Source organism: Copadichromis virginalis, linkage group LG16, assembly GCF_057382275.1.
Source record: "Copadichromis virginalis isolate Kocher_CV1m ecotype Utaka linkage group LG16, C_Virginalis_male_GT1.1, whole genome shotgun sequence".
NCBI lineage: Eukaryota > Metazoa > Chordata > Actinopteri > Cichliformes > Cichlidae > Copadichromis > Copadichromis virginalis.
This window is the reverse complement of record NC_140633.1, coordinates 38,430,532-38,449,827: the sequence shown is the minus strand read 5'-3', so window position 1 is coordinate 38,449,827 and position 19,296 is coordinate 38,430,532. Positions and strand designations below refer to the sequence as shown.

Here is a 19,296-nt window from a genome sequence, read left to right as displayed (position 1 = left end):
TTTATTTATATTTAGATTTCTTCATACATTCTTATATAGTTCTATATTGTGTATTGTGTATTTTGTTGTACAGTTATTTTATTTTCAACTTTAATTTATATATTTTATCTTATTCTTCCCAGTTAAATTTACCCTTCATTCTAATTTGTGTTGTACAGTTATTTCATTTTTAACCTTAATTTATATTTTATTCCTTCCTAGTTAAATTTACCCTTTTTAATTTTTCATATTTATTTCCTATCGTATTCATAGCCTTTTCCTTTTTTGTTTTCTTTAGGTCACGAGCAGTTGTCCAAGCATTTCACTACATATCGTACTGTGTATGACTGTGTACGTGACAAATAAAATTTGAATTTGAATTTGAATTTGAATTTGAATTTGTCTAATAACTTGAGATGCAAGCGATGATTTTATATGCAAAAGGTGACATAAGTGACTGCCTACTTACATTTCTTGACTAAAGATTGGAGCAGAAATGAGACTCGTGCATGTGCACCAGATTTCATGATAAGTTCTACAAAAGTGATCTGTGTGTAGACGTGACTGGAAAAATCTGAAAAAAGAGTGCCTTTGCACTTTGCTGCCTTTTGTGCATACACACAATTTTAGATGTTAATCAGTACAGAATCGTTTGCATTTGGAAGAGTTGGGTTTGGAGGTAGATTTTAAATGAAAGTCTAAACTCATAGCTCAGAGACTGACTCCTAGTTTCTGTAAAGTCAGCTTTCCAGCCCAGCAGGAAAGCTGTCAAAGCTCTAGACTGGAGTGGTTACATGAATAGCTTCGGTGCCATGATTTATTCCTCCTAGAGGCCTATCTGCCAACTAAAAGGCATTAAACATTAGTCTGTGAAGTTCTACTCCTGATAGAATAATTCATTCACACTTACTTGGTGATGTAAAAGTGTTTTACAACTGCTATAAACTCCAAAGCAGACACAGAGATAAATTCCCATTTTTCTGTCGTCACTTTGTGGTGTTCTTAATGCACAGGAGCCTTTGCAGAACAGTGTGCGTGCAGGTCGGAGATGATGATGATGCAAAAGTGTGAAATGTAATCATAGGAGGTGAGAAAATACACTGAGGTACAGAAATGACTTCTATTAGTCTTTAACCCTCTCTTTGCTGTTTCTGTGCTTCAACACACAGAATCCAGCCTCAGGGAAACACAAGTTAGTGTACTCCTGTTAGCTTTCTCAAGCCTCGATGAATGTGAGGCTTGTGTCAGGGAAGGGCGTGTGGTGTAAAATCTGTGCCAAATCAAATATGTGGATCCAACTGCTGTGGCATCACCCTGGGAAATAAGAGAGTAGCTGCAAATACTGCAAAAAATAAAAAGATGAAAAATTAAGAATATGATTGTTGCAACACCACCCACACACTGGTCAGCATCCACAGTATAGAGCAGCTCAGAATGACAGCATGAATACTGGATACAAACACACAAGTAACCTGTAAAACCATCAGTGTAGACACACGTTATTTTACATTTATAGTTTAAATGTAAAGTGACATTACATCACAGTAAGACTGTGTCTAAATTATTCACAACAAAGCAAACATTGTACAGATGACCTTCAAAGCCTCTTCTGTAATGAGTGTGATAGATTTAAGAACTCTTTCTTGAGCAAAACCAAACATGGCAAAAGTGCCAAAAGTAAAGTAAAAACTTCTTGTAGTAACGCTTGACAGGTCTGATATTTACAATTGTAAGTATATCAAGTAGCGAGTCAGCAGGATCACTGATTTGATTATTAAACTTAACACATTGTTAAGGTAAATAGTTTTACTTAAAAAAACAAAATTGTTATTATAATATCAAGTACTGCTTATTAAAAATAAACACTTAAAAAGAGACAATATAACATGAAGTATTACTTAATTTAAAAGGTTTTCCCTTATTTTAAGGTAAACAGCATAAATTAGGACATTTTACAATAAACCTAATCGATTTATCCTCACAGTTTCTATTTTATTTTATTTTTGTGTTTATTTAGTTTTCCAGTGTTTGAAAGAGACACGACTGTGCGTCTGTAACAGTGACAAACATCTCTGCCTCTGAACACAAACACACAAGAATCAAAGTCTAATCATCATACGACAGGAAACAATGACAATAATAATTTGGTGATTTTAACTTAAATACTTGTATTCAACGAGTCCGCGTGACAACCACCACAAACCTGATCTTCTTGACTTTGTAATTTGTAAATGAAACAAGTACACACAAATATACTCCTCAGTATGCAGGAAAACTGTTAAAAAATTCCCATTAGCGACGTAGTTAAATTAAGTAAGAGTCATTTCTGTGCTGGAGTCATTATGATTTTCCATTTTCTAATTAGATTTTATTTTAATTTATTTTGACTTTTTTCAGTTTACTGTGGTTTCAGTGAGTTTTCACAGTGGGTTTGCTCATTTCAGTTTAGATTTTAATGGTCCCAGTGCTAATGTTGGTCATTTTTAAAGAACAAAATTAATATTACATGGAGGAAAGATTTTAGGAAGTACAAGAAAACCTTTCTGAAAGCAGTTGATTCCCAAAGCTCCAAAGCTCCTCCTCTGGCAGGTTGTGATTATAAATTTTAGCAGGCAAACAAGAATATTTCCTGCATATTTTTAGTTTATATTAGTTTGTTTTACAAGTTTCCAATTTTGTAAAATTATTTCAGTTTGTTTTCATCTTTTTTCTAAACGTCTAGTTTTTATTTTTGAATCACCCGTAATGTTTTTGGTTTAGATTTCATTAGTGATAAAGGTTTTTCATACAGTACTTACCATTATTGTCCATTTTTCATTTAAAATCCTAAGAAGCACTCAGCTGCTCAACAATGACGTCTCGCTTCTTGCTTTAAAACGAATGACTCAGGATTGTTGATGATTAGGCAGGATAAAACTTTATTGATCAATAAAACATTTCTCTTTGACAAAGAGATATTTCATTGTTTCGTTTACATAAATAAATAGTGATTACATCATCTGCAATACCACCAATGTCGATATTGTACAAACAATTATGTCACATAGTCTTGATTTATTGTAAATTTGGTTGTCTGTGTGTGTGTGTGTGTGTGTGTGTGTGTGTGTGTGTGTGTGTGTGTGTTTAATGCATTTGTAACCACTGAAAGTGTAAGGATTTTTTACAAGCCCATGCAAAGCCTATAGCAACAGAGGAGTGGTTAGTATTGCTATTATAATCTCATGAAACTCTGCAGAATTGATAGTTTGATGCCTTTTCTTGGGTCAATGGGAAGTTCATTCATCATTACAAGCACACCAAAGATACACACATTTCAACAGAGCTGACAAATGGTCTGAATGATTTGGCACAGTTCATTAAGCTACAGAAGTGGTCATATTTCTGACATGTTTCAATGAAATAATGAAATGGTTTTCGTGTATCATGCCATTCTTCAATTAATGAGAGGTTTGTGCAACATATCATAACAAGATATTCATGTTTCAGGGTTCCTGTTATTAAGAGAGATGGAGAAAAATGAAAACAAAACATTTTAGATGACTTAAACGCAACTGCAGTGATCATCAGTTACATTTGACATTTTTGGCATTCAGTTGTTGCACAATCCCCACGACTGGCAGCAGCGAGTGCAACACTTTCAGAGACTATCCGTTGCTAAGGAGGAATCGAGTAACCAGGGCCTCAGTCGCAGCACCCGGACTAAACATTAGGGGGGTTTGAATGCACACAACAGATGTGGCATGAAAATAAAAGCAAGTGCAAAGAAGAGAGGTAGAAAGGATTTTGCTGCCAACTTCAAAACAGTGTCCACTTTATCCAACATAGCAGTTTACTTTAAATGAGCAACAGAGCTACTGTAAAGCATGATGAGTTTGTTCTGTGCCTTACACTGTGGCTTTAGCATGTAAACACTGAGCTTTGCTAGTAAAAGCCATTGTAAAGATTGTCTTCTATGCATTAAAGAGGGAGAGGGGCATTACAAATCAGTGTGCTGTTGGTGAGTAGAAATGGTGCGAGCTGAATCACACCTTCACTTTATATCTTAATCATATTCTTCACACAATGAAACTAAAGATAATACCAATAATTCTGCACCACGTCCAGCCGACTCAGAGTTGATAATTACAGTGCAGAGTGGATGTAGGCCTCTCCACAGCCAGTGCCCAAGGCTTTCAGCTGGGGATAAATTTACACGACTGAATATTAATTAAGACTGCTGTTGTGACAATTCCAGCCACAAGAGGGCGCACATACATCATGGCTCCACCAGCTGAATACTGAATATGAGTCTATATGTTGCTTTTAAATGCCCAGTTTTTACATGCTTGGTTATCTAATATCTGAGCTTGTAATACCTACAGTATTATAGTAAAATATTAGCGATTTGTGCTAGCAGGTAATATGTGGACGTGATCACCTGTAACTTTTTCAGCATGTTAAAGAAATTGTTTTTATAAGTGAAGTTTGCCTTGGACAGCATTGCTGGAATCCACCTACATCCAGTCAGATATTTTCACCTACAGTGCAAAAAACTTACAGTAAGACTCATCATTTTATGTCAACGATAATCTACAGTAATATGTAAAACGACATTTACAGTATATGCACACTACGGAGTAAACATTTGTAATTATACGCAACATTGATCAGTCTGTACTTTAACTATATATTGTCTACTCTCACGTCAGCCGTACAGCACTGTGACGATGTGTGACCTTTTGATACTGATGCACCCAAACAATGCGGCGAACATATTTACAGACCGTGTGCTTCGTATTTACATTCCATTCATTGCACGGAGTAATGACTGATAACGGAATGGAAACATGCAGGACAAAGAGGAAGCACAGACGAACACTGTCTCTGCCAATGACATTTTACAGGCTGTGTGATCTCTGACACTGTGCTTAGAGCCACCGCTGCTTTAATGGTTCAAACATCGTGCTTACAGACAAAATGAGGAGAATAAGCGGCATTAATGAACCTAATAAATCCCAGACCAAATTAACAACATAAACAAATGGGTTTGGTGCCCATGTCGTCACGATTCATGAGTTTTAATTGTTAGTCTGAACACAAACATGTCTGCTTTTCCTAAAAATGACTTCACTATAAGCTTTAAGCAAAAGGTTAATTAAATAAAGCACAGCCTAAGGTTAGTCAGACCACAGCTGAGTGACAAATTCCACATCGAGCAGTCTGTGTAGCATTGTTTTAGGCTGCAAGCTGCTTTGGAACCCACCATCACTGCTCCTACTCTTTGCCATACTTTCTAAATTAATGCTATCTTTGTTGTTCTGTGGCTCTGGTACAAATTGCTGCACACAGAAATAAAAAATTTTTCACTTCTAAAGTGATCCTTTCTGAAATATTGAGCAGAGTGTGCAGTGTAATATAAATGGGAGAAATACATTGAGATTTGTGCTCTTATGTTTCATTTTATGACAAGTGCTTGTACTTGGTGTCTCCAGTCCTCTCTGTTTCTCGTTAGCTTTAGGTGTAGCGTTCGTAGGTGCTTTTGTGTTCAGAGGTAGCAGCATTTGCTGACTCAGCATGCTCTGCCTGAGTCTCTCTCCCTGCTTCCTGCTTCCTCTCTCGCTGTCTTCCCGATACAAACTAGGAGGTAGAAAGGCTGCACTGACATGAGGAGGGTGATGACAAGTTTTCATTTCATCTCTGTCCTATGTGCTTTACGATAACCAGAAAACTACAAAATAAATAACGAAATAAGTTAGCCGGCAGCCTCCGTTTATTACAGGGTCACAAATAAAACACGTTCCTGAAGCGAGTTTTGGGATAACATGCATTATTTTCACTTAAGCAAAACCTACAATCTTTCCTATTGGTTTGAAAAAAAATTCAGCTATGGCTTCAATGATGTCCTCTTAGCAGCAAGTGATGTATGTCCAACTTGAACAAATCCAAAGCAGTTCTTGAATATTTCTTCTGTTTTGTGTCATCGTTTCTTCTTTTTATTGGTGCTTTATTGTACAAAACGCAAAGACGAGGAGAAATAATCAGAAATACTTCCTTTATAGGAGGATACTCTTCCATCACGTCCTTCTCAGAATCTCTCAGGTCTGTGTGTGTGTATGTGTGTGTGTATGTGTGTGTGTGTGTATGTGTGTGTATGTGTGTGTGTGTGTATGTGTGTGTGTCTGACACATGTATTAATCTTTAAATGTATGTACAGTATGTACAGATTGTGTGTGTGTGTGTGTGTATACATGTCTATGGGAGTGTGTACGGTCCCTGTCAGTGTGTAATGAAATGTGGATGAACAGGTGTATGAAATACAGAGAGAGGCGGGGCAGGAGGCACCCAGGTGTGCAGGTGCGTGAGTATGTTAGAACCTGCTCGTCTGGTCGGCACACAGGTCTCTCATTCAAAGCGCTCGTAGTTCCTTGTCTGTCTCACACGGGGAACCATGTCCTTCAGGAGCCTGTGGGCAAAGAAACAAATTCTAATTGTAAGATACGTCAGCAAAAATGGCCGTTCATGCAGGCGCAGGTACAGAGCTGCTGAGCTGTATCGGTGCCATTAGCATCGTGTAAATAATGCCTTAATAACTATAAAAGATTAAAGATTTCAGATTAGACACTGCTGCTGCTTCATGTCTTACTTGACCCCATATGCCAAAATAATAAGTCCCATTAGAACTCCAATGGTGGCATCCAGAAACCAGACGTCAGTATGATGCTTGAAAACTTCGGCGCTGATTAGAATGGAAAATCCCATGATTGCTCCAACCAGAGAATTAAACCCTGAAAAACAAACAAATTTAGGTGAGGACAAATAAAAAACAACATTTCTGTTAACAATGACAGTCTTTTCCTGACCTTAATGTAGTTGTTTTAGTTGGACAGATACGGTGAAATGAAGGACCAACATGTTATGTGTGGTGGTGGTAGCTCACTCCGGGCCACAAGGGCTGGTGTCCTGCAGGTTTTAGATGTGTCTTTGATCCAATGCAGCTGATTTAAATGGCTAAATGGCCTTAACATGTCTTGGAGTTCTCCAGAAGCCTGGTAATGAACTAATCGTTTGATTCAGGTGTGCTGACCCAGGGTGAGATCTAAAACCTGCAGGACACCGGCCCTCGAAGCCTGGAGTTCCCCACCCCTGATTTAGAGGACCTGGTGAGAAGCAGCATTCCCTCAGAGAAAGGATTAACAGGTGGGATAAAATATGAACATGTATCATCTCCATTTCACTTTGAAACACAAACTAAATGTAAACTTGTATGTATGATCTTTAAGTTGTATCAATATCCATTTTAAAGGATAAATCTGAAGCTACAGCTGAGCTTATGTATATTCTTCTGGTAGGTGTCGGATCAACATTTTGCAGCTGTTTTGAAGTCCTACATAAATGGCTCCACACTACATATACTGTGTTTGAATGACCCTTTATAGTGGCTGATGTTGTTCTTTATAATTACATGTGTGAAAGCTAGCACGGTGGGTTATTGTCTTGCCTGCAGTAAGTGTAGAGTCTTGTGGGAAATAAGAGGCTCAGAGAACAGCAACCTCAGGTTTATTGGATTGATGCCCTGTGTGTTTTGAGACCTGGGGATAGCAGTGTGTGTTTGCCAGAGACACTGTGTGTGTGTGTGTGTGTGTGTGTGTGTGTGTGTGTGTGTGTGTGTGTGTGTGTGTATGCTGTGCTTTTGTTCAGCTGAGCACGTGCCTACGAGCAGCGGGTCATCACAAACGACATTTTTTTCAGTTCATTTGTGTTAGAAAGTCACACAATAAACACAAGCAGGCATGTTCTGGTTTGCAATGTTTGTTTCAGCTGCGTGTGTTTTATTTCCTTTGGTTTAATGTGTTGGCACAAATATTCTGCTTCCAAAGGCTTTGATGGTGCAGATGTTTTAAAATGCCACAGTCGTTTTGTGGGTTTGAATTATTATGAATTGATCTAAGAATAATAACTCTGTTCTGACTTTTCATTTTAGTGACGATTTTTAGTTTTTCCTCATTTTGAGTGAGTTCATAGTGAGTTCTCTGTTTTTGTTGTCTCCATCTCATTGATGTACCTGGTTATATCCATGCTTAGGTTAATCTCCAGTGTCAGTTCTCTTTTTTGAGGGGTATAGAAAGAGAGATTAAGGGGTTAGCGAGCTTTGTCAGACTTTTCTGCGTCACAAAAGTGAGTAAATCACGTGGTAACTTCTGAACACATAACCTGATTCAGGTCATGGGTTTTGGGTTAAAATCTGCAGGAAGTGCCAAGTTTTCACAAATTTTTTATGTACTGTTTGAGTGCCCTTTCATGTGTGTGCACCTGTGTCTCATTCAGCCCTGTCCTCCTGTAATCTGTTATTATTCTGTGCAGCTTATCCTCAGACTGTCTGTGAATTGCTGTTTTTGATACACTTTGTTAGTTTTGGACTTTTTTGTTTCAGGTGTGTCTTTAAGTAATTAGATTCTGAATCCTGCATCCTACATTTGGGTGCTGGTTCCTGCACTTCACCACCACAACATGACAGAAGCTCAAAGAGCAGATAAAATATGGTGCATACACTTAATCCAAGATATATTAGCTTCCTCTGGCTCACCTAAAACCCTGGAAACTTCTGACAAGTTAATGCATCAGTGATACTAATCCACTCATAATTAATGTCATTCTGAAAGTGGCCACGATGCTTCATGAAAACTGTTGTGTATTTTGTAAAACTCTCGTATTTTTCATTCTTGTGTTATCTGTGATATCATTAGAACTTTGATACGTTTGCTGTTGTTAGAAGAATTTCACTTGGTAGTTAAAAATTTAATCATACCAGATGGAAAATGTTGGGTTTGAACAACTTAATTACGATTTTATTAATTCATATGAATATACCAAATAAATGCACATGTTTTAACTCCACTCTAAGTCTCCCTCTTTAGGGACAGTGTCTTCCCTCTTGATAATTCAAACAACTGAAAGTTGCTTATGCTTTAAGTCACCTATCTAGTTATCTAGTCCCTCGTGCTCTTCTGTTGTGTTCTTCATTTATTTATAGTCATCAGTGTCCGTGCATGTGCGTGCGTGTGTGTGTGTGTGTGTGTGTGTGTGTGTGTGTGTGTGTGTGTGTGTGTGTGTGTGTGTGTGTGTGTGTGTGTGTGTGTGTGTGTGTCCGTCCTACCATCAGTGATAAGTGCCCGACTAGTCAGCACTCTTCCCAGCATGAACTTGGCCACAGCCAGCACAGCACATGTGAGCCCACTCACTATGGACACACTAAAGAGGAAGTCGTCCTGGGGTGAGACACGGGGGACAAAATATAAGAGAATATGGCAATATTTGTAAAAGTATGCAGAGTGAAATTAAAGGTTTCATCCTAAAAAACAAACAAAAGTTCAGCAAAAACACAGAGGGAGCTACTGTATAGCTGCAGAGCAGGAACCAACAGATTGTGTGACCCATAAAGCTTCTGTCAGCTCAAGCATTATTAATATATACAGGCTCGCCTTGGTGCATCAGCCCAAGGTCATACAGATGAAGTGATGTGAGCTTTGGGTGTTTTCAGGTTGTGTCTCAAACAGACTCAGCAAAAGAAAAAAAGGAAAATGCTTGACTCGAGAGCATCCACCTTTCAGATTTAATTGACCCGCAGCAGGGACTGAGAGCCGGAGATGAGAGGAAGAGAAGAGCCTAAAGGACACGTCTGAGGGGGAAACAGCCACATTGTTTTTGTTTTGACTTTGCTGTTCTCCACCAGATTTAAAGTCACAGCTATATCAAACATATCGGGATATTATAAAGCGGCATAAACTACCTGCTAATAAAACCCCAACTGTATTAGAAAAACATGCACACAAATCAGAGTAACTGCACTTCAACATTTAGGAAAACTAAAATTTTGGAAACGGCTGATTCCATCCTCCTATTTTCAGATGTTAATCTCACCTGCTGGAATCTTTTGAGTAGATTTACAAAGTTAAATTAAAGGCATTAGGCCTAAAATGCTGTTGTGGGCGAGTGAAAAACAGACGTGGATCTAACAAATGTTTTTTTATTGCAATTAATAATAAACTATAATTAACAATCAATAGTTGGCTCTATGTAATGTAAGGAAGCAGTGATCAATGACTTTGCTAGTTAGGTCTCTAAAACGAATTTGTTTTTTGTGTTGTATATATTTAGCTGCATTTGCTGACTGATACTTTCAGTCTTAGTGACTGATTGGTATCAGTTTGTTTTATTACAATACTAAACAGATGCTAGTAGATGATCAGTTTGACCCCATGTAATCCCAGCAGACCCTCATCCAGTTTCAGAATTGTTGGGAAAAGCCACTCACTTGTTCCCTTAGAAGATGCTTATTAGTTAGTGTGCAGAGAATCATTTTTACAAGGGCAGCATCGTACAACAGCAACCTTTGCAAAGAACAAGAAGTATTGCATTGTAAGCAGATCTGTCCTCATTTTATCCACTGTACAGTTTTTGTAAAGTACACCCTCTTTATGTATTGCTTTATATATAATTTATGTATCAGGATATGATAAAAAAAATTAGCAGCTATTAAAATGAGGAAAATAAAAGCTCAGATGAACAGCAAAACAAGCAAAACACATTACACAGTGATTAAGCGAAATAGAGGAACAGTGTTTGAAAACTAAATACACTGTTTGCATAGAAACCAAGAGAAGTAGCAGAAGTTTGTATGAGTTTGTAGGTGTGGACCATTCAGCTGTGTGTTAACACAGTGCCAAGGAGGGGAGACATCAGTAATACAGACACTGAAGACAGTCTTCTGAGGTGAGGATTAACCCAAGAGTCAGATTGTGCAATGCTCAGAGAAACTGCAAAAAACCCCAAGAGCTACATCTCAAACTCCACCGGCTACTGTAGCATGTTCAGGGTTAAAGTTTATGAATTAGAAAAAGACTGAACAAGTATGGCTTCAAAGGGTTACCAGGAGAAACCCTCTCCTCTGTGAAAAAACAAGGCAGCACAGCTTAAGTTTGCAAAGCTGCAAAGGACTTGAGCGCCTTTGTGTGGAGCCACTGAGGTGACCAAGTGTTCCAGAGTCAAATCTGTCTGACATGCTGGTGCAGATGGGGTCATGCAACAGGACAGTGATTCTAAGCACAGCAGCAAATCTACAACAAAATGTCAGAAAAAAAGTTTTAAGAATTAAGATGTTGCAATAGCCCAGAGTCCAGATCTCCATCTGATTAAGATACTGTGGCAGGACCTTAAAGAAGAAGAATGACAAACGTCAGTGAACTGAGGTAGTAAAGAAGAGTGGGCTAGCATTCCTCTACGACCGTGTGAGAGACTGACAAAGTTGTAGAAACAATAATTTCTTCCAGTTATTGCTGGTAAAGGTGGTTCTACAAGCTCATGGGGTGTACTTCGTTTTTCACACTGCTTTTTATATTTTGGCTCAGTGTTTGAATAAATAACTAACGACCAATATGTCCCATGTTCGTTTTTCTTAAATCTGAGGTTAATCTCAGGTTGCATTTACATAACTTTACATACTTTATGTCCTGATATGTTACATTTTTAGCCATCTGTGCCTTTCTTACTCCTACGTATTTGACATAGATGGAGTCACTTTTGTCCTTTTTCAGAAATCTGACCACACTGAAGTATTTTTGCATTTCATGAGATAAAAACAATCATACAGTTATATATCTATAAAATATATTTAATATACATTAATGTCAGCACAGTCTTGGTCTGAGACCTTTTTGTGGTGCATCTGTAGTGTTTGCTTTCATAAGGCAACAAGAGGTTTCCTTTCCATTGCAAGTATCTCCCAATAAATCCATAATTAAAAAGTAAATTTCACTTATATCTCTGTGTAAAGTGGATAAAAAGCAGCCTGTCTGTGACTGCATGGTGTGTACTGTATGTATGTGTTGCATGGCTATGTGCTGCTCTCTCTCCCAAGCACAGAGCTGGTGGGGGCCAATCTCATCTCTCTGTGTTTAATCAGGCACTAGACACCGACAGCCTGCCATGAGAGCGAAACCAAGGACGTGACATGAATCCAGATTCCCTTTCTGCAACCTGCATTTACACAATATGAATTTACAGACCAGTACTTGTTCTTACTTACTACTGTTTTGGGGGGGGTGTTATACTGAATGTGTTAGTAAGGAGAAAACTGGATAAATAAGAAGAAGATGAGATCCTTCCATCCTTCAAACTCCTGTATTTAACCAAGGAAAGAAGCCAATGACAGTGTTTACATAAAAATACAGAGCCAGATGGCTGACATCACTCTTAAACAAACTGATAATTAACCAGATGTGAGTTATTCACTGAGAACCATTCATTGCTTTTTATCCTCTTACAATGTCAAATACACCAAGAGGCCAAATATTAATAGAGTACATGCATGTTTATCATAAATATAGAGCCTGAAATGGAACAAAGATTGATGCTGAAAACACGAGACACGTCAAAGAAATGTCCCAGAGACAGGCAGCGGTAATCGGCTCGTGCTGCTGTCAGGAAGGTCCTCTGAGACCAAACAGACAGAGTTTCTATTAACATAATGGCACTGAAGCATCACACACAGGCTGCAGAATAGATGCAGCCGTCTCTTGGCTGTACCCACTTCAATCTGTGCTAAAAGGGGCTTCAGTGACTCAATTTTTGTTTTACTTTTTATTTATGTTTTTGTTTTTTCGCTTTATCCCAGTTCAAACAATTGATTCTCATGTTGTTTAATTCATTGTTCAGACTCTATTGATATGCACAGCAGTTACAGTTTTGCTCTATGTGTCAGTTTTCTAATTGGTCCACTGCTGCTGGCTTTTAATGTCCTGCTAATTTATGCCACTAATGAAGCAGTTGGTGCAAAGAGAAGATTCTCTGCCTGGAATTGAACAAATTAAGACCAAAATGTGTCTGGGTCTAAATGATCTTAACGAGATGAAACTCTGAGGTGAATACACGTAATAACTATTAAGAGATCACATGAAAAAGCACAGAGTAAATGCCAAGAGCAGTGACTCTTCTGGAACATTGAACAGTTACATGCATGCACTTGACAGATTATGAAATGAACAACGCCCAAAGAATAGTCCTGTAATAAATTCTTGTTTTGTAGCATTTGCAACGTTTTGGTGTTGGGAAGTTGTTTTAGAGAAATGTTAAAATACACCAGCTTGGAAAACAAAGATTTTGGTACTGGCAGAACTTTTCTCATCTGTTATTATCCAAAAGGAAGACTTTTAGATTGTGCTGCATTTATGTTATTTAATTTTATTAAATCAATGTTTCTGAGACAAAAAGGGTGTTTGTACACTAGAACTAGGTGTATACCCCAAAATCAAAAAGTGCCTCACTCCATTTCTTGCACCCTGGTGATTCCAGAGCATCTTTGTGAGCTGGATAGATACGTCGACACGCTGGTAACCTTTATGGACATCTGAGTTGATGTTGGACGAATGTCATTAGCAATTACTGTATTGTTTTTCATGTCATTCATGCATTAATTAAACTGCAGTTTGCATGTAAGTGGTTTAATAACTTAGTTGTGATGCTTTACAGCACAGGCACAACTCTACTGCAGTCTTTGCATGTGATATTTTTCCTGCCCTATATCCAAAATATTTCTCTCCCTCTTCTCTGGTTAGTGAAATGGACACATGGTTAGGGTTAAATCATTTACACACCAAGAGGGTCTCAAAGCTGAGAGTGAGAAACATTCTCAGTCTGATGGTGAGAGAGCTGGGCTGTACCCCAGCAACAGAAAGAAGAGACTATTTTGGGACCTTATTCATACTCCTACACCTCCAGAGAGCGGTGGTGGGGGAGGTGGAGCTGGCATTAAAGAAAAAGAGTGTCTGTGTGTGTGTGTCTGCGCATGTCTGTGTCAAAAACAAAAAGCAAACAAACGTCAGGTGGAGGGAGACATAAGCTCTGACGTCAGAAGAACAGCAGCGGAGGGCTATAAAAAGAAACCTTACTCACAGTGATGCGTGTGTGTGCTGCTCTGTTTGTGTGTATGGCACTAGAAAATAAATCATTATCCATCATTACAAATATACACAGATCACAAAAACCATCCTGTTTATGTCTATATCTCCAGAACTGCAGCTCTGTGAGGTGTTCCCGGTCTGCAGCAGTCCGTTTCTATTAGCAACAGGGTCACGGGTTGCCAACGGTCACTGAGCTACAGCTGCAATAAAAGTTCATGCTGGTTCTCATAAAAGCCAGAATACACAAAGCATCAGAGTTTGTTGTGTATGGAGCTGCAGACCAGTCAGGGTGCCCATGCTGACCCCCGTCCACCACCGAAAGCGCCGACAATGGACACGTGAGCATCAGAACTGGACCACAGAGCAATGGAAGAAGGTATGTCAGTCTGACGAATGATGATTTCTTTACCGGGTGACTGTGCGTCACTTACCTGGGGAATGCCTGGGAACAGGACACACCATGGTGTACCTCCTACCTAAGCATTGTTGCAAATCATAAACATCCTTTCATGGAAACAGTACTCCCTGATGGTTGGTTGGCTGGATGGCTGTATCTATGAAGCGCCTTGAGGCGACTTATGTTGTGATTTGGCGCTATATAAATAAAATTGAATTGAATTGAATTGAATTGAATTGAATTGTGGCCTCTATCAACAGGATAATGTGCCACCAATCAGAAATGGTTCAGGAATGATTTGAGGAACACAACAACCAGTTTGAGTTGTTGACTTGGCCTCCAAATCCCCCAGATCTCCATCAAATTGGGTATCTCTGGGATGTGATGAATAAAGTAGTCCAATCCATGGAGGCCTCACCTCACAGCTAACAGGACTATTGCTAACATCTTGGTGCAGATACCACAGCACACCTTCAGGGGTCTAGTCCACGCCTGGACAGTCAGGGGATCAACACAATATTAGGCAGGTGCTCATAATATCATGCCAGATTGGTGCATGCATGTGAATGTGTGAGTATAGTATGTGTTGTGAGCCACACACTCTAGTCACATGTACTTTTTCTTTAAAAAAATGTATTATCAGTGCACAAAGACACAAAGGCCAAACATTAAAACATTATTCATAATATATCATAATATCAGAAAAGATCACCATTAGAAAAGAGCCACAGCCAGTTCTGAAGTAAACAGTTTTTTCATTATTGAACTCAGTTTACTTGTCATGACATGTACTGAAAACAGATTAGATACACTATATTAGAGCATGATGTCTTCTGTGGCTTCCCAAATTGGAAAAAGTAATTTTCACAATGCCATCAGAGCGGGCTGTTTCCCAGAGAAATGTTCTTCTATTTGTTGAGCTGGTCTTACTTCACTGTGATTGGCTGAACTATTTCAGAGTTCAGTTATTAGACCACATAAATGGGACTAGTGGAGAGTGTCTATTTATCTTTCAATATATTTTCAGTTTTACTCTGAATCTTTTTGCAGTTTCTGCCAAATAAATGCCAAATCACTCGCCCACGCATCCTTTGAATCCATTGCTTTAAATTGTTCTCTATGCAAGATTTAAGACAGGCTTTTTAAACCCACTCACTATGCAATGAAAATGTATCAGTCAATATTGGAAAGTTATGCAGAGTTATGAAATCAGTGTTCAGAATATATATTTGAGGGTTTGTCAGACCCGACAACAGTAACAGTAATATCTGGTTGCATTATGTAAAATACTTTTTAGGGAGGTTAGGGAGAGACAAAAATCACAATTAAGTCAAAGCTGTAACTTTCCTTTATCTAAATTACACAAAGAAAGTGTCGGTGCAGTGTGAGCCAGCGTCTGTGTCCATATAGTGTGTGTGCATGTAGCCTCACCACTTTGGGGGGCATCCTGGTAGCCAGATCGTGGATGGCCTTTCCAAGAATACAAATAGAGGAGAGAACGAACACAACCCCAAGGACGACACATGCTCTGCAGACAAACAGGCAAAAGAAGAAGGTATGACGATTACTGATGTTGTAATAACCCAAAGGAGCTTAAAGGGGAGCAGCAATGCTTTCCTAAGGTCTTATTATTTTTACATCCATCATGATTGCTGCTTTTGCATTTCACAACAAAAACATCTTTCACATAATAGTTTCAGTGTTTGACAGACATTTGACAACATCTTTACATTCTTTTATTTTTAGTGATATTTGTTAAAAACATGGCAAATAATCAAAAAGTTCCAGCTACTGGAACCTGCACGGGTAAAGTATGAATGCATGAAAAATGTCAACGAGCAAACAAATAATGGATGTGCAGAGATGTTGCATAGACACTTTAACATGTCTTGATCACACAGGGCTAATTAGGGGAAGTAAACAGCTGGGAAAAACACAGATGCATACAGTTAAGGTAATGAGATAGAGGAAGTAAAGGAGCAACTATTACAGAAATACAGCCGGAAATAAAAAATAAATCCCAAATCGAACTTAACATACGGGAATTGACACAGGAAGTGGAAAGAAAACGTGGAGGGAAATAAATATATAATAATACAAACAAGCAGAAGGACTCAAAATATATAACAATATGCACTAGGATGAAAACTGAGCCAATAAACAAACTAAAAAAAAACAAATAAAGAATACTAAATAAACCAAAACCCAGCACCCAAGGGCCAAGACTGGGAACCATGAGGACATTATTTTGGTCACTACTCAGAGCTCATGGCCATTGGAACATAGACTGACTGATGGCTTTGCTTTCACACTCATCTCTCTTCACCCCATCAGATCAACGTAGTATCCTCATTACTGAAAACACTGCACCGGTCCATCACTTGTTCCACTCTCACTTCTTTCATGAACAAGACCCTGAGCAGTAGCGGTTTTTGGCGACACGGGCGTTTGCCCGGGGCGGCATCACGGGCAAAAAAAAAAAAAAAAAAAAAAGATTGCTCGTACTCATGCTGCCCCGACATCAGCCAGCGCATATTGGGAATGCCAGAGGCACCGATCGGCTTTCTATCGCCCATTTGCTGGGAGTAAGGGCGCCCTCCGTGTGCGAGGTGCGCCTGCTGCTTGTGGCACAGGGAGGAGAGGGCGGGGCGGCATCTAATAACCAACTCGCAAAATAAAACAAAATAAAACAAAATAAAAACAAGCCAACAAACACAAAACACCAGACATCATGATACAGACTTATAATTTGCACAGATGTTTTTTTCGAAATTCTATACGTGAAAAGTGAGCGCGAGAGCCCTCGGTGCGCCTGCTCGCTGCTGAAGTCAAAGTAAACTTTATTGTCATCTCCGCTACATACAGTGCAGTATATAGAGAGATGAGACGATGAGGCTGCAGTTACAGCAGTAAACAAACAATATATATCTATAAGAAGAGTAAGAAAATAAATATACACTTTAGGACTCGGGGTAAAGGGATCAACAACAATTTCAAATTTCAAATTTACAGTTTGGTGATTTAAAGTCTCACACACAACCTGTCGGCTGCTTCCAAATAGAGCACATTTCATTCATAATGTTGTAAATCCAAGCCCATCATGTATTCATGATTTGAATCCTGGGTTGTGTGAAATCTCAGAAATGCACCTTAGACAAAGTGAATCTGTGAACTAAGGTGTAGGTGTGTTAGATCATGTTGTGGTGATCCTCGGGTTGGGGGATTTGTGTTCATACTGGAGTGCAAAATTAAAACCAGTGGAAGATGGACAAGAAAAGTTCAAAGCCATCTGGTGCTCAGTTTAGAAAAACTAGAAAAGAAGAGGAGGAGAAACGATACAGGTAAGCAGATGTGTGATTGGATAATGGCAGGTCATCCTGAAACAATCAGAATCAGAATACTTTATTAATCCCTAAGGAAACTATGCGTGTTAGAGTTGCTCCAAGAAGAAATGGTAAAAATAGCAACAGTAACAAACTAAACTCCAAACAATACATTATGTTACAGATTTTACACATTTAAGAAATAGCACTAATCAGATCAGTCAATTATAAATATCAAGGATTAACAGAGGGGATTATAAATAAATATCAAGAAAATTGACAAGAATATTACATCAGAGTAGAAAAGAGCGTGTGTAAAAAGGGTGTAACTATTGCAGGGGTGCCAGAGGGAGTGCCCAGGGCGCCAAACAGGCTAGGACCGCCACTGACCCTGAGAAACCCAGGGCAGCAAGTTGTCCCTATGTTGAATCATATTGGGAGGTGCCTGATGAAGAACCACAAAAATCTGAGAGGTGATCCTGAGGCCACTAAACCTGTCTAGAAGCTAGTCCATAAAGGTGGGATTAGAATGATGACCTCAGTGGCACTATCAGTAGTAGTAAGCCTATCCTTGCATCTTTTACATGAACCAATCTCCAGGAAGTAAAACATCTTGCCTCATTTGCAATGATATGCTCACACTTTTTTCTACTTTTCTAACATTACACTTTAATTTTCTACAGAAAGAACATTAATATAATATAAATTGGGTGTTTTGTGGTTTGTGTGTGTCTCTGCATCCAGCTGACAGCACTAACAGAGAAAAAGATCCCGCGTGTGCATGTGAGTCACTCCGTGTGAGTTAATGGACAGTGGAGAGGCAGCTCGGTCTTTCATTATCTGTAACACCTCTGAGCTACACAGAGGTGTTCTTGCAAGACAAACAGGGCTCCATACAGCCTGACAGCTAATTGATTCATTCAGCTAAGCCACAGCAGCCCTAAAACCTGGTGGATTAACGCACGTGTAGCAGTGACACATTTACAGTAACGACACACAGTTAATGGCTCATCAATAAGGATTCACTTCTCTCCATCCTGCAATTTAAGAAGCACCTTTTCTGAAATTGTTTAATCTGGGTATACTGAACATAAGCAAGAGCCTAACGGGGAAAATTATTTAGACCTTCAAAGGGAAGATTAAATTAAAGCTATCGTGGCAATATTCTCTCTACTGGAACTACGGATTTTAAAATTGTCAAGTATAAAAAAACATTTAAAAAATCCACATAAAATCAAAAACAGACTGCAACAATTTGCAAATCTCATAAACCCAAATAAAACATAGAAAACATAGCAAATAAGACACTCATTTTGAACTTGATGGAGCAACAAGCGTCCCTTCTTCTTTGAAGAACTGTGTAAACGTCTGCGAACTGAGATTCAAGCTGCTCAGCAGTCCTGAGTCTTCTTTGTCATATTTTTCTGTGTCATGATGCTCCAGATGTTCTCAGCTGGTCCAGGTCCAGACTGCAGGCAGGCGGGTTCAGGACCCGGACACCCGAACAGTTTAGTATTGTCTTGCTGAAATATGGTCTCATCTGGAAAAATGTCATCTTCATGGGAGGACATGTTCCTCTAAAACAGGGCTGGGGGAACTCCAGGGCTCAAAATGCACATCTGCCTTTCCAGGTGTGCAAGCATGCATGCTTTCCAAAAATAAT

The 19,296-nt window shown here is 38.9% G+C and overlaps 1 protein-coding gene across 1 annotated transcript in view; it reads right to left on the bottom strand.

Annotated features, from left to right (window-relative positions):
- Window positions 1–2,880: 2,880 nt before the first annotated feature.
- The window catches only part of tmem163a (transmembrane protein 163a), a 67,925-nt gene continuing 51,509 nt past the window's right edge, over window positions 2,881–19,296 (bottom strand). The window contains exons 5-9 of the mRNA XM_085434726.1: window positions 15,742–15,838; window positions 9,113–9,224; window positions 6,602–6,743; window positions 6,333–6,421; window positions 2,881–5,960 (exon numbers count right to left, since the gene is read on the bottom strand). Coding sequence (XP_085290852.1) covers window positions 6,361–6,421; window positions 6,602–6,743; window positions 9,113–9,224; window positions 15,742–15,838 — 412 coding nt within the window. The 3' untranslated portion in view covers window positions 2,881–5,960; window positions 6,333–6,360. The remainder of the gene's footprint in view (window positions 5,961–6,332; window positions 6,422–6,601; window positions 6,744–9,112; window positions 9,225–15,741; window positions 15,839–19,296) is intronic.